Source organism: Phoenix dactylifera, chromosome 8 (genome assembly GCF_051530095.1).
Source record: "Phoenix dactylifera cultivar Ajwa chromosome 8, Ajwa_hap1_PhDact_Kaust_v1.1, whole genome shotgun sequence".
Classification (NCBI taxonomy): Eukaryota; Viridiplantae; Streptophyta; class Magnoliopsida; order Arecales; family Arecaceae; genus Phoenix; species Phoenix dactylifera.
In genome coordinates this window covers 12,958,079-12,974,474 of record NC_143197.1, presented here as the reverse complement: position 1 = coordinate 12,974,474, position 16,396 = coordinate 12,958,079, and the positions used below count along the sequence as shown (strand labels likewise).

Genomic DNA, 16,396 nt, shown 5'->3' with positions numbered 1-16,396 from the left:
AAAAAATGGTTGGAGAAGTTTTTGAGAATTTATGAGAGTTGTTATAAGTACATCAAGTAGTTATCACTATATAATAACTTGTACATGAACTAGGGCTTGAACCAGATTGTAATACCCTCATAGGCACCCAAACTTTGGTTTCAAATATCTCCTACTCATACAGATGGGCATGACCATGCCTCATTTGCTAGGGCTAGGATGGAGACATCAACTCAAAAAATAGAAGAAAGAAAGTGAACACAGTGTATCTCTATATCTTAGGCTTAATTAGTTACACCGAATCAAGCATCTCTCAATCCCTCAAGAAATCTATGTTCATCGCCTCTTTAACTTCATATGTATCTATATAATTATTTCCAATCTCATAATTATAACATAACACAATGAATACTAGCGTAATTCTAATTTTATCTTCCTTTCACCCTAATGCTACTTGGACTCGAGTTAGCTGTTTTCCTAGTAATATTCCTTTAGGCTGAATTATAAAGATAAGTAACATATTAGAGTAGCTAATATCAACTTTTTCACTTTCTAACAGTCTAAAATCATATATGGTATTGTTGAGATCAAACTCATGATCTTCAGAACTCATACAGTGAGGAAGCAGGGATCCATTCACTCACCCTCTAATTAGTTGGTGAGCACATGCAGTATGAAATACATGCTAAGATGGAGATTCTCTATTTCATAGAGTTATGTCTTTACTTAACCATAGAGTCTTAGTTCAATCGCATCTTAAGTGCCTAACTCAAGTCCTTCATTTGCTCAATCTCAACAATGCCAAATGAAGTTCTCGCACTGGACTTTATATTGGTTTCATAGATGGTAGGGAGATATCCATGTCAACTCTTAATTGTAGAATGAGCCTTATCTTGGACTTCACCAAGGTAATACTTTAAAGATTTGAGCTAAACTCGTTCTCTTAGCACTATAGCTCAACTATGGAGAATCTTTGCTTACTCTATCAACATTGGAGATGATTACTTATATAAATGAACCAATCTTAGCCGATCGACTAATTATACTAGTTGTAATTCATAAATCATTACCATAAACATAAGTACATAAAATGAACAACATGAAAAAAATGACTAAGTAACCTCATCAATCATATATATGGCAAACGAGTTATCCAATAAGGTATGGTTACATAGTGCTCAATTTCATAAATACAATCATATCCTATGCAATCTTAGGGATTTGATATGTGTTACGTATAAGTTCCTAGGATTTGACTTGTTATCCAATAAGGTATGATTACATAGTGCTCAACTTCATAAATACAATCATATCCTATGCAATATTAGGGATTTGATATGCGTTACGTAGAAGTCCCTAGGATCGGACTTGTAAAAATATACGTCAGACTATTTGCTTTTGTGCCATTATGTCTCAGACCAAATGATACCTCACTATTATATGTTTGGTTCTACTATGATATTTGGAGTCTTTGGTGTAAACAATATAGCTATAATATCATAATAGATTATCTCTGTCTGCATCAATGTTGATTTCTAGATGCTGCAAGGACCACATCAAACATAGCTTCTTGTATTGCTAAAGAACATACAATGTACTCAGCCTCCATGATGGATAAGACTGTAAAGAATCACTTCTTTTTACTCCAAAATATAGCACTATTATTGAGCAAGAATGCATACCTATATGTCGATTTGCGCTCATCTAGTTCCCCTCCCAAATTAGCATCACTAAAACCTACTATGTGTTGATAATATAGTATGGAATCTATTATCCCTCTGAGGTACCGAAATATCCTTTTGACTATCTTCCAATGTGCAAGTCCTGGATCAACTTGTAAAAGGCTAGCAAGCCCAACAACATGACATCTATCGGATCATATATACCTTATTACATGAATCAAGCTTCCGACTATGCTAGAATGGTGAACTTTGATATTTTCTTTCTTTTTATTGGAGCCCTAAGACCCATACTAAGGATAAGAATATCATCTTGATCATGCTCCATTGGAGCTTATATATCTACTAGTTATGTCGCTCCTACTCATCCTAGAAGGTTGGCTAGGTGCGCCAAAATCTAGACCACCTATTCATATAAAATGGAGGTCCTTGGTAACTCTACTTCTATTGGAAAAATCATCCTATAAAAAGGTGGCATCTGGTGACTCAATTTCTATCACCCTTCCGTCAATTTATTCTCCAATGAACACATAGCCCTTAGAATGTTATGGCTATCTTATAAGGATATATTTTTCTCTTTAAGGCCCAACTTTCTATATCTATAAGAAGAATTGTAAATATGTGCTACTGAATCCCATGGTTGCAAATTACTCAGACCGGCCTTTTTGTCGATCCAAAGTTAATATGGAATGGAAGGGATAGATTTATGGGGCATATGGTTAAGGATGTAGGCTATAGTTAATAATATATCTCCTTAATATGAGATAGGTAGATAAGCCTGCACCATCATTGATCTAACCATATCTAGAAGGATCCTATTCTTTCTCGTCGCAACAGCATTTTGTTATGAAGTTCAAGGAATATTTACCTATCTAGTTATCCATTTTTCATCACACAATTTCTTGAAATTCTTAAATAGATACTCGTGGCTACAATTAGTTCTAAGAACATTAATGCTCTTGTCTAATGGATTCTCAACCAACCTTGAATAATGTCTAAGGTGATAACCCGGTATGGCTTGGGAATCATCGATGGGGCTTTTTAGAGTGGTCGGACATGCTCCTTTATGTGGAGAGAGATCTATACGTATATTCCCACTATCCGAGCGAACACTAGATGACTGATTAGTAATGGGTGCAGTGTGGATATTATGTAGGATCCTTGGGTGGATACCCTCTCGGTGGGGCTTTGGCTGACCATGGTTAGAGGCTATGGGTGGCTTGCGGGTTAGTGATCTCCTCCAGCCTGACGAGGCAGGGTAGGACTCTAGCCGGATTGGTCATCTTTTTGGAGAGCACCTTGTAGAGAGGGTGCACTCGTTGGCCATTGCTAAGTGCGCTAGCCCGAATGTGAGGATTTGAAGTACCACCTATAGCCCAAAAGTTAAAGCGAGGGATATCTATGACCTTCTCTAAAGTGAGCTGAGTCAGAGATAGGATTGCGCCTAGATTTGGAGGTTTGACCTTCACCCAAGAGTTGTCTTGTTCCTTTGAAATATGACTTGGGGTCATCTACCAACGAGGGTTGTCCTGAGCAGGTGTGGGCTAAGCATCCTGCCGATCTGCACTGGGTGCGAGATGGAGGAGACTGTGGATCACGTTCTGTTCTAGTGTGATCATGTCGTGTGGGTGTGGAAGCTTACCGATATCCTACCGGATGCCCTGGTCTAGGCTGACTCCTTCACCTAGGTGCTTAGGAGGTGAGTCGGCTCTCTTGAGACTCGGTATGTAGCTATCAAGACAACTTATATTGCCTACCTTATTTGGATGGGTAGGAACACCTAGATTTTTGGGGAGAGTAGTCCCACACTGAGGCTCGTCATGGAGAGGGCCCATGTGCAGGCTGCAAAGATCACCCATTCAGGTTCATTGAGCGGGCTGCTGATAAGTCGAGGCATCTAGGACTCTACCTCTACTCTTGTAACATCTTGGACGGTGTATATCACTTGGGAGCCCCCACCTCGAGCTTCTTCAAGCTCAACTTTGATGGATGTGCTTTTGATCGTGGCAAGAGGGGGTGCAGATTTTGTGATCAAAGGCCCAGATTCTAGAGCAGTGGCTGCTGGAGGGAGCCTTATCTTCGATATCTCGGTCCCTAGAATGGAGCTGAGGGCAGCTTGGGCTGGTTTATGTCATGCTAGGCGTTTGCTGCGGGCGAATGGCATCCTTCTCAAAGGTGACTCGGCTACAGCGATCGGCTGAATCTAGGGGCACACTTATGAGGTTGGAGGTTGTCACCACCTGCTTTGAGACATCTGGGGCATGGCTAGTGGTGGCATAACCTTTTGGGCAAAGCACATAATAGGGAGGCTAATGGAGTTGCAGCTAGGTGGCTTCTTTTGTGGTTAATCATACCGGAGGCTCTGTGGAATGGAGAGGTGGAGCTGCTTAGGGCGCTCCATGATTTGTTATATTTTGACTATTTTGGTTGTATTCATACTAAACTTGTATTAGTCCTTCGGTGTAGCAAAAAGAAAAAAGAAAATAAATAACGTCTAAGGCAATCCAATGCTTCTAACTTATGGGAGATCAAATAGACATAACCATAGCATGTGATGTCATCTATATAAATGATGAAATATAAGGCACCATATCCTGCCTTCATATTCATTGGGCCACAAATGCCAGAATGAACAAGCTTCATGGGTGTCTAGCTCCTTTTGCTTTACCACATGGTTTTCCGATTGTCTTTCCAGCCAAATAGTGTTCTTAAATGGGCAAATCAACTTTTTGCGCTTGGCCCAAGGAGGCCTTTCTAGCAAGTGTATATTTTATCTTACCCTATGTGCCCAATTGAGGACGCCATTTAATAGAATCATGGCAAGCATAATTAGTAGAAGATCTTCTGTTGTTCCAGTCCAATGTCATTTCCTTTTTTTTTTTTGCTAAAAAATGTTGTTTCCTTTTGATAGTTCATTTATGCTCAAGGGCATACATGTGTTTTCTCATTACATTTTGATATACATAAAATGCAAACTAGCAGTCCAAATTGGTGTTACATTTTGTTATGTCGATATCTTTGATCCAGGACATTACTTAAAAGTTGGAGTGCACATACTGAGGTAATATTAATAGATAAATTGGTCTTTAAGGTAGCAAAAGAAAACCCAAATGATCTGTACAGATCAGAACTTGAAAAAGGTTTTCTTTTTGAGGGCACGCAATCAATATAAAAATATAGTTGTTGTCTTTAATACATTCTTGCTTATCTTCCTCGGTCAGCTTCAAAGGAAAAAAGCTCCCCTTTCTGAAAGAATCTCCAAGCCGAGTATGGTTGCCAAAAGTCAGATTTAAGATGCCTTGCTAGTCGAAGAGGCCGTTGATGTCAATCTCACGATGGAACGGAGTGCTCCCCGAGGTAGCATATATGTTTTCATTATGAGAGATGACAAACTCCTTAAAATCTTCAAGAAAAGTTATGCGTATGCAAGGAAGCAGGGATTATCTGTGAGGCGTCCGGGGGATGGAAGATGTCGCTGTTGGTGGATTGCTTTATAGCATCTTTTGTCCGAGCAAGCATGCTGAGAATGGGGTCAGGAGCCTCAATTATGGTAGATTTGTGATTGGCTCTGAGCTTGTTCAAAGACTGAGGAAGCTTATACCTACAAAGAAAAGAGTGACATTGCTTAGGCCAATACTGCTGTTGTGAGGACTCATATAGGTGTGTGTTTAGTTCCACATCGGTTAGTCGCTGGGTAGATCTTGGATACTTATACAGTATCAAAAAACCAAATAATATCTTTCGACTAGCCATTTTGGGTATGGTCTTGGGTTATTATAGTTGTACTGAGGTGGTTTTCACTGCAACTTCAACCTGTAGTCATAAGTAGTAATTCTTGTTTTCTTTTTTATTTAATAAATTTCTAGCAGGGGATTATTTCCCCTACTGTTTCCCTCAAAGAATAAAAGGAAAAAGGACTGGGTACAGGCAGTACCAGTGCACAAGATGATATACTATGTTATAATACTAGCCAAGGATGTAAAAGAAAACCCAAATAGAATCAGACATTTCCCTTTAAAAAAATATTTTTAAAATCTTCCTTTTGATTTAACACTTAAAAAACAAGATAATTTTGACGGACTAGGACTTCCAAATAGTCTTGAGAGAACCAGCAATTTGGACTATTTAATTCACAAGTAAATACAAAAATAATTATATAGATATAAATAATATGATAATTATAATATAATATCAAATGAATATAAGATAAGCCAAAAATATAAATATTCAATGTTAAGTATTAATTAAATAAATATACACACAAGATGTAGCTAATAGTTTTAGTAAAAAGAATTCTTGGAATGAGTTGGGTCATGAATCCCTCTAAAATTTAGTTATTGACCTAGATCGATGAGTTTTTACTTAGATCATTCACATGAATTAAGTGATTCATAAGCAATCCAATAAGGAATCTCATCAATCTAATCCGAAATATGTGACTCTTGAGTTAGAGTGCCAAGTTTTAAAACAATGCTTGGATTTCTCCATGCCGTCTCTAATTTAAGACCTTCCATCTATATATATCTTGAGGATTTGTGTGTAGACAGAGAGAGAGTAGGTTGGAATGCTTCCAAGAGCATTTGACTCTAAATATTTTCTCATGAAAATCAGTGAAACGCCTCTCAAAATAAAGGTCAATAATATTGATAATTATCAAAAATATATAAAATATTAGAAAATTATTTTTTTTGATTTGGAAGTCTTTTGCCGATGTATAAGCTAGTAAAAAAACAAACAATAGTAGTATAACTAGCAAACAAAAATATAACATAAATCACATAATATGCAATTCAAAATTGTTGATCCCGATCTCATAACTTTAAAATATATACAGATAAAATTTTAACTAAATTAGACATTTATAAACTATTGATCAAACTACCGTATAGTTTCATACCATCGAAATGGTTAATTTTATTCTCATTTAATGCATGGGTAAAAGACCTCAAAGCCACTAGGGAAGCCCTAATTCAACAACCAACATGAATAAGATATGCCATAAACCGCAAAGAGTTTTCTGTTCCTAACCTACCTTCTTTTTTTATTATTTTGCCTTGCAGCATGTCAAAGGACTCCGCTTAATTTACATATCTGATACCTGAGAAGTTTGCCGCATCGCTTTATCGCAAGAGAAAGTTTCTAACATTTGTTAAGGGATCAAATCTGCCCTATATGCTTAGGTTTGTGGTTCAAAGTAGGCTGAAATCAGGTCAGACAAGGGGTTGGAAATTGTACTTACGGGCTCATCAATGTACTTGAATAACAGAGCCTTTGGTTGGCAAACTTTTGCATGAATTATTTAATTATAATAGTTACAAAGCACATGCTTATGAATGTATCCTCACTTCTTTAAAAAAAAAAAAATAAAGTAACGATGATTCATGAAGTAAAAGCTCCAACAAAAGTATACCAAACAAAAGAATATTATTTTTTTAAATAAATACTCAAATAAAACTCAATCCAACTGAAGTACAAACCTGGCCACAGAAACCCACAGCCAGAATTCTCCCCTCAAAACACAACTTTGATTTGTTTCAGTTGTGAGTCTATTTCTAGAAAAGGGATACTTTTAAGTTTGCTCGACTTAATACCCCTACAAGGAATATGGGTTAGGCTCTGATTGGGCCGGGCCAAATTATAGACTTCAGAGTTGGTTGTCCGTAATTTGGGGACGAGGATAGGTAATCGGTGCAAAAAAGGAACAAGAAGTTCTGAAAAACAGTGCAAGCAACACTTAAACCAAAACATGAGACATCAGATTTGATACAGTAATTTGGAGCAACAAGTTTCATAGTAACTATGGCTTGGAGAGGCGAGGATCGATCAATCCTCGATCAATGATGACCAATGATGACCGATGACTCTTGATATTCTTTCAAAGAAGACGCGGCACATGGTCATGCTGAAAATCATATCTTCCTTCATCCAGTCTAGAGCTACCCTCTCTAGAGTCCCCAGTGAAGAAACATGGTACATCAGCTCACCTTCTCGATCTTCATGTCTTATCCATGTTAGGCTGAAAGTATAGCCTGCAAGTAAATCATTCCAGTAAATACAATTAGCACAGTCTTAACAAAATTTAAGAACATAATAAAGTCTAAAATTTAAAAACGAAATCAAATAAAACGGCTGCCCTCTAAGTCTAGGCCCTTTTTTTCTAATTAATTAAAATATGAAAACTAATGTACGTAAAAAAAAATCATTAAAAAAATCGAGATCATGATTCTAGCTCCTTCCTGATGGTATCAGAATCCTCTCTGTTTACTTTCAGTTCATTTTGGCAACAAAATAATAAGCATGGTAGATGAGCGTATCAACAAATGCAACAGAATTTGCTAAACTTATGCTGCACATTCGAGTCCTAAGCCATGATTCTCAAGGCAAGCTTCAGTATGTCTTGTAGGCTACTTCTGCAACATAAAAGCCTCGATGCAAATGAATTCTCCATTTAGCAGCTGCTGCTTAACCTTTTCCTCAGACTAAAGCTTCTCTACCTCTCAATCCACCAGGATAATGGTTGATAAAATAATAAATTGGCTGTGCAACATCTGGTTCGACATAGATATGAAAAGGAAAATAGGCCAATAGGGAGAGACAAAGATATGTAATTCTTATAGGTCAGTTTTACAGGCAAAAATTGATAGTGAGCTTGCACATGCCAAAATGAGTTACTATCTACATAGAAGCCTCTTGAATGAATAATACATCAACCCAAGCTAGCTTGGTTAATTATGACTTCTAATGCCACCATAATTCACAGTCCAATAGGATTGGAGGATAACAAATGTAAGTCCTCAAACAGTACTGAATAATGTCACACGAAGAAAAAAGCATATGATAGTAACATCAATGAATATTGCCTTACTCGAAAAAGTCCATGATAACAAAGGTAAGCCCTCACACAGTATTACAAAGAAGCTGAACAGCTCAGATGAAATCACAACCCAAACATTCAGTTAATCCCCCCCAATGAAGCTATATAAGGACAAAAGCCCGTGCCATTTCGGACAAAAGCTAGGGCATGCCATTTCTGCCTCCAACAGTGATCATGAATGTGGATTTTGCCACAAGATTTGAGAACTTGGTTTCAATCCAAGCCAGAGCTGAGATGTCTTCCACTTCTGTTTTGGTTTTTCCTTTCTAAAACTAATAAATGTATGTAGGTATGTGTATGAAATTTAGGTTACCCAGAAAAAGAAACCAAAAGGCTAAGCAAGAAAAGGTAAATTAGTAAAATTTGGATGACAAATTAGACAACATTTTAAAGATATGTTGTTCAGACAGAGTTTCAGTGGTTTTAATCTGAAATTGAGAAATGCCAAACAGAAATAGAAAGTCTAGAAAATACTTTAAAGTTCAAAACAATTGCAAGAATCATATTAGATTAATACATATTAGTTTCTTAATAACAAATACTATAGTTAATATGTCCCCGTAATATGCCTGGTATTATTTCAAGTGACGGTTATGAATACCAGTCAAACGGAATGACCATAATATAATACAAGCCTCGAAGGTGTTAAGTACCATACATCAACTCACTGAATCACTAAGATATAGATAATGAACAGTATTGCAGCAAAAATCGCTTCATCGCTAGTAGGCAAAGCTTGTTTATTATCAAAAACAAATGGTCATCTTCAAACCAAACCCTAGTTTGCATATTGTTTTCAAAACTAGAAACGACTTCAAATTGTTTCCAGAATTTTGGGATTTCATGAGGCAATAAGACCTTGTTTTTATACATCTTGAATCATAAGAAATTCATATTTCAATTTTCATACTAAACAAATAAAAAAATAACAATTAAACTTTGATTTTATATTTTCTGAACAAAAGTTTATTCTCAAGATCGGGAACCAATGAAATTTAAGACAGCTAGACAAACTTAACTCCTGAAGAAATGAAATGGTTGTAAGCTTCTCTTTTCTTATCAATATCATAGAACCCAAAACCCAAATACTTCAATATCCTCTCAGAACTCATAAGACCTGTTGGGGGAAAAACGGATTGCCCCAAAATGCATGAACGCATCACCGGCACGTGACCAAGGCGCCCGACCTGGAGGCGTCCGACCTGAAGGCGCCCGACCTCGAAAGCCCGACCTCACTATCCACCCGCTGCGGTCACATCCTTCTGCAGCTCGCCCGGAGACCGTGCCCTGCTACCGCTGTCAACAGTTAATGCGCATGGCCTCAGCAGATCTCCGGCTCACTCAACAATTAATGTGCATGGCCTCCGCGGATCTCCGGCTCACTCGACAGTTAATGTGCATACTACCACGGATCTCAGGCCCTCCATGGTGAACAGTTGACCCACTCAGCTACGTCCGATCAGCCACGACGACTCACTGGCTCCGGCCTGATCTTCCACGCAATGCATTAATTCACACGATTGTGCATTAATTCATACGATCGTGCTCAATCATGACGGTAGCTCGTTCGCCCCGTCACATCACAGGTAACCAGGGAAACCCCTCCCTCTTAAAGCGGGGCTGGACTCTAAAAACTAGAGAGGATAATCTCTCTGTCCTTACACATTAGCCCCCTCTGACTTATGCATCGGAGGGCCGGCACCGGAAACCCTAGCTACCGGCTTTTTGCAGGTCCCCCGGAGGACGCCGCCCGCCGACGGACTGCCACCCGCCATCTCTTGCCGAAGCTCCCTCCTCAGCCGGTGGTCGCCCCCGGGTCCAATATCCAGCAACAAGACCAATGAGTTTAATTATGCAAAAATGCTTCCCAAAGGTCTCCTCTATCACCCACAAGGAAATCTCCCCAATCTAATTTTTAAAACATAAAAGACTTGCATATGTCAATGTTGGCCTAAGTTGATTGAAACCAGCCAAAACTAGACCAGAATCCCAAGATTAGGTATGGTTTCACTCAGCTTTACTCAGAACCAATCAGTTTTAGATGAAACCCTAACTCGCATTTACTAAATATATGTTTCTCTTGCATCTTGCAAAACACCAAGGAATTTGGTTACAGAATGAATGGGCGGATATCCCTTAAATGAGGGGATATCCTTACCAAACACCAAAAAGAGTCATGAAATGGGGGCATATACAGTCAGGGTATATAAGTGGTCTTGTACAGTATGTCTATTCGCTAAAATGGTGGAATAGGCCTACCACAAAATAGGATTGCCTCTATTCCTTTCAATTACTATTTTATGCTCATCCACTATAAAAACTAAAAAAAATGATGGCAATTGATCTTTGCAATAAAAATTCTAACTATCATAAAGTTCAATGTGTATTGAATACATCTTATTTCATCCACTTATTCCCTATACTTATTCCATAAACCAAATGCCTAAAACACCTATTCTATGGAATAAGCTAATCCTTCAACACTACAAGGAATATCCCTTCCAAAATCTATTTCACAACCAAACACCCTCTGAGGGAACAACATCCGTAATTGCTGATTAAGACAACCCTAATATCCAAAACAAGTGACCAAATTTATGAGATCCTTTTGTCTCTCCAAGGAATCTTCTCAAAGTCACTCATCACCATTAGATATTTAAACAGGTTGTTTCAGGTTGCTCAGCATGATACGTACATTATCTATTTTGATGTTTAATTCTTGAATTCAACCAGCTAGATCAGATATAGTAAGGCATAAACCATAACAATTGAATGAAGGCAAAAGTCGCTTTTGTCCATTTCAATATAGGGCATTTCCAGTTAGTAGGAGAAGCTCAGAAGTGCAAGAGTCCACTTCCCTCAGCTGACTGGGCAAGGATTCTTTGGCCCAACCCCAGCTAAAGTCAGTTTAACAACTTTTTTGGAAGTCAAGACTTGAGGTTCATTTTCAGGCTCCCATTACCATGAACCAAACATGTGGAAGTGGCAACTTCAGCTGAAACCAAGTACAGTGCAAATTAAATGAAACCTTGTGATACATTAGAAGGGAGGAAAAACAAGGTGGGCCCTGCCATATTAGAGGGAGGTAGCAAAATCTCCTGATAGGATGCAAAGTTTGAGTCGACATTGTGATCAAAAATTTGAGATTTTTCAGCATGGATGCATATTATCACATAGAAAAGAGAATGGATGACTGAATTTTTCATAAAAGAGGAGATTTTTTGTACAGAATATTGTTGTTAGACTCACTTAAGTATACTTTGCATCTTCATGTATATTCTTCAAGATATTTCCTCATCTCATGACAAACACGGACATACATATAATGCACACAACAGATAATACTTTGCATGTTTACACTTCCCAAGATAAATTATGGTGTCCTACAGGTGGGTGAAGGGAACGGACAGTTGTTATCACAATTTGAGATATATTAAACATGACAAGGGTTAAACATGGAGTTCAAGTACGGAGAACTACTTTTTGATGGAGATATATTAAACACGAAAGGATGTGTAGTTAAGTAAGTTGAGGATGGTTTTGTAGATTGAAGATACATGAACATACACCTTTGCAACATAAGCTAGAACAGATGTAATGGAGTAAAGAAATCACATTTGATTAGCATATAATACCCTGGAAGAATGGATGAACTAAAAACAACAGCTATGAACTAGCAAAATCAAATATTATATAGATTAAGCAGTCTACTTATTTGCAGAGACCAAAAGAACTTCTTACTGTTCTCAGTATCAGACAATTATTATTCATTTGGAGAACTGAAAGACATAACATTTCAATTTTGACTACCCATGAAGAGGTTTATGCCAACTAGAAAATTAGTAAAGAGTTCAGAACACAAAGCTACCAGCACCTTTCCTTGTTGCATCTCATAAATATCTCCGTACTTAAGTACATAAAGAGATACAAAAATATATAATGCAGTAATAGTGGAAACACAAATACAAGCATGCATGCATAAAAACATTGTGTTTGTGGAACACATTCATGCAGCATAATGCCCGAATTATGTTTTGCATATGTGCAGTTCTCAAGATATTGTTATGCTACAGCATAATCTAACATAAGATAGACTTGGGGTGGAGCATTGAATGAAGAGAATACTTTCTAATGGAGAAATATCAATGTGAAGGATAGGCAGTCCCATAAATTGAGGTGTTATTTTAGAACAGATAGATAAGGATCCATGTTGGTGCCTCTCCCCTTGGTGCTTGAGCTCGGGAAAGGTTCCAGGTTCAATACCAGAAGGTGGCACTTCCACCATTATCATCCAGAGAGAGAGAGAAAGAGAGAACACTTGTCAAAAAAAACATTTGTACTAATTCTTCTATGCAGCATAAGTTAGTACAGATAGGCAAAATTAAAAAGAAAGCATGAATGGAAGTGTGTGGTGCACAAGAATAACAGATGAATTGAAAAATCACTATACAATGGTAAATGATGAATTGAAAAATTAATGTTTCGTCCCTTACAGGCAGTTAAAAAATTGATTATACGACTCAATATAAACAATTACCACTTGTTTGATGAACAACTGAGAAACTTAGCGCTTCATTTTGACTGTCTATGGAAAATTTCATGCCAGCCAAGAACTCAAGAAGAGTTTGAAAGACACAATCATTTTGACCTTTTCCTGCAGCATCCCCTAAATATAACAGAATACAAAAGTTAATATTTTGCAGAAAGGCCATCCAAAACTATTACAAGACCCAGTAAATTGTATGCACCTGAACTGGACAAGTTTCTTCTACAGCAGTCTGGCTGAAAACTTCCATTCCCAGGGTCAAAATCGAAACAAAAATAACAACAATATTGATGATTTTTAAACATGTCTGCAGTATATTTCAAAAGTATGACCAGATAATGTGCTGTTTCATGAATACTGTTCACTTACCACAATCCGCTCCTCTTGATGGCCACCATAAGGAATAATAGCTGCCTCTTCATGTTGGATCTCACTTTCCTTTGTGCATGAGTTTGGTGTTTTCTTTGTTGGAGTTTTGGATTTCTCTCTTGATTGGACCATAGGAACTGTATTAAGAGACCTCAGCAGTGCAATGTCGTTAACATCATTCTTCTGTGACAAAAGATTCTGAAGCCTCCCAACTTCATTAGAGAGTTCTTTTGCTGTCAACAAAATTTAACAGTTAAATAGCCATGCATGGAAATAACGTTCTACGAACAAGACATAAGCAGATCCTGGGCTGTAACTATATTTAACTAGAAGCCATAAGTAAAGAAAACATCTAGATGAGTTTTGATGAAGAATCTCTTTTTTGCATTTCATTTCACTAGAAACCTGCACCACTGCTATAAAAATGGCAACAAAACAATGTTCACTGACCTTCTAAGCACATCAACACTAATTCAACTACAACGTAAAATGAAAGCAAGAATCAAAGACAAAAAAAAGGCACTTATTCCTCACTCTTGTGGCTCTCTTCAAGAAGAAGCTTTTCACATTCAGCATATTGCTCCTGCATAGAAGATCTGCAACACCGCACACAAACTCTAGCATTTCAAGAACACATACACAATAGAAAGTCAAAACTAAGCAAAACATATGGAAGCTGTCGATCTATTAATTCTTACATCTCTGCACGCAGTCGGTCATTTTCGTTCTTCAACTCTTCTATCAAATCCTCCGTAGCTGCAATAGATCTCAAAATCAGGCATTGAACTGCTATATTGTCTTACCAAATTGCTACTTCGAAACAAAATACATAGTAAGGAAAACAAAAGGACAGAACCTTTTTACAAACCACAAAAATCTTCAATAAAGATGAAAACTTTCAGTAAGGTCTATATCAAAATCAGGGAAATTGCGTGCTTAGGGAGGGAGAAATACCTGATTGAAAATTCCTTATATCAGAATCTCTTTTTTGGCCCCACTCCTCATCCAGTAACTTTCTTTTCTGAAAACACCGAACTCAAATAATAAACAGAACAAGCAAATCACAATAATCTTCAGCAACGCAACAATGGGATCGGAGATGAACAGGCGACATACCTTCAAATTCTTGTACTTTTCGTATATCTCGGAGTTGAGCCGCTCCATCCGCACCAGAAATCAAAGATTAGAGACAATCCAGTTCCCTGCGAGCTAGATCGTCCACTGAGGGAAGCAATAAAACGTAATTAGGCTAAATAGAGAATGAGGGAATGAAGTAAAACGTCTTAGATTAGAAAATTAGGGCCAAATTTGTTATCAAATCCGAATACTGAGCTACTGAGCCTTGTTTGAGGAAAACCCTAGAGCTTACGAAGCATCGATGCGAGGAGAATGTAAGCGGACGATATTAGATTCCGGAAAAATGGAATGGTTAGATGAAGTAAAGGGGTGAGAGAGAGAAGACGATACCGAGGGATAGAGAAAGGAGTGAGAGAGTGGCGGGAATACGGAATTTGAAAAGGAGGAAGGAGAAATTTGAAGAGGCGAATGGAAGGGGAGAAGCGATCGAGACGGGCAGAACGACGGGCGGAGGAAGTCAATAGTGCTAGTTCTCTGCTCCGTTCATCTTATTGCACAAATCTTGAAGTGGCTCAAGGAATTGGGCACGAGGGATGGCCGTGCTTCACCATTTAACCCGTTTGATTGATTTTTTTGGATCCATTATAAATCGAACTGGATTACTTGTTTAATAAAATAGTCAAATTCTCATATAAAATTTTGATCTATTTAATGAAGAGGTTAGAATCAAATTAACAGATTTTTTGTCTATCATATATTTGATCGGATACATATCTTATCTGATTTAACCTAATTGCCACTCACCTTATCGGTGCCATATATAATCTATCTACTGCATGAAAAACTGCACTTGATTGTTACCTCGGTTATGGTACAAGAAGATTGATGCAAGTTATGTAGATTTGGTAGTTGTTTTCGCTCTTAGAGTTCCAGCATCACGACACTTTGTAGTAAGCCAGAAAGTTTTAAGAGCACATTTGAGAACAATTCTTCCTTCCTAGTAGCAAGATTAACATTGAAATAATACAAATTATGATTTTGACAGAGAGAAGAAGTAAAATAAAGTGCTAATTAAGTTCATACAATAAATTATTGTAGCTCGAGTATAATGCTTCCAGGAGATCTTCATGATGCTCAGTCATAATCCCTTTATTATTTCTAAGAAGTAAGAATCTTGTGCCTTCATGCTTTCTAATTTTTAATTTTAAAACCTTCGAAGATGACCTTTATTGCAAGAAGACCATCAATTTTTGTAAGAAAGAAAAATGCTAAAAATATTTTTTGAATTCTTTTTTTAAAAAATAATGATCTCTTTCTCCATATCTTCAATTTTTTTCTTATAAATATGTCAATGATAATTGTTATTGATTTTGTTAGCACAATAGATTTTTTGCTACCCTTCTTTGTAAGGAATTTAAAATGCTTGCTATATTTTCTCTCCATCCATCATCCAACACAAGAAATAACCTTTTTAAATAGAGTGATAAATATAGTTTTGAGATCCAAATTGCTTCTCACTTTCCTTTAGATCTCCCCCCACCCTCCCAAAAAAAAAACTCCTATAGTGGTTCTTTTAAAATAAAAAAAATGATCCCCCCCCCTCCGGGAATTAAACAGGTCAGACTCAAGTTTATATCAGCCCAACCAAAGCCCACCCGAGCCCATAGTTTATATAATATATGATATATTCTAGATATATATGGCCCACATCCTACCCATGCTCGAGTTGGCAGTGGAGGTAGGAGGGTCAAGTCAAGCTCTACCATTGTGTCTTCAATCGAGGAGAGGAGCAGCAATACTAGGTAGGTGGGGTCGTACAATAGGGTGTTGGCCACTGTCTATAGGTCAAACTGAAACCAACCTCATCTAACT

At 37.5% G+C, this 16,396-nt stretch overlaps 1 protein-coding gene across 3 annotated transcripts; it reads right to left on the bottom strand.

Annotated features, from left to right (window-relative positions):
* Positions 1-7,012: 7,012 nt before the first annotated feature.
* TTN9 (titan9) lies at positions 7,013-15,068 on the bottom strand. 3 transcript variants are annotated; one of them, XM_088702841.2, is made up of 9 exons: positions 14,915-15,068; positions 14,564-14,668; positions 14,402-14,468; positions 14,146-14,203; positions 13,982-14,064; positions 13,448-13,680; positions 13,281-13,314; positions 13,070-13,198; positions 7,013-7,687 (listed from the first exon to the last, which is right to left on the bottom strand). In XM_088702841.2, the coding sequence occupies exons 2-9, from the start codon at positions 14,609-14,611 to the stop codon at positions 7,482-7,484; spliced, it is 858 nt and encodes a 285-aa protein (XP_088558967.2). In that variant the 5' UTR covers positions 14,612-14,668; positions 14,915-15,068; the 3' UTR covers positions 7,013-7,481. The 3 variants fall into 3 exon arrangements, with proteins under 3 accessions (XP_088558967.2, XP_008787600.3, XP_088558968.2); XM_008789378.5 differs by having other exon boundaries at positions 13,982-14,043; XM_088702842.2 differs by having other exon boundaries at positions 14,817-15,054.
* Between the last annotated feature and the right edge of the window lie 1,328 nt (positions 15,069-16,396).

Coding starts and splice junctions, on each gene's coding strand:
- TTN9 (XM_088702841.2), bottom strand. CDS start 14,611: ATGGAGCGGCTCAACTCCGAGATATACGAAAAGTACAAGAATTTGAAG. Junction 13,681..13,981: donor TCTTGAAGAGAGCCACAAGA/GTGAGGAATAAG, acceptor TTTTGTTGACAG/CAAAAGAACTCTCTAATGAA. Junction 13,199..13,280: donor AAGAAACTTGTCCAGTTCAG/GTGCATACAATT, acceptor TGTTATATTTAG/GGGATGCTGCAGGAAAAGGT.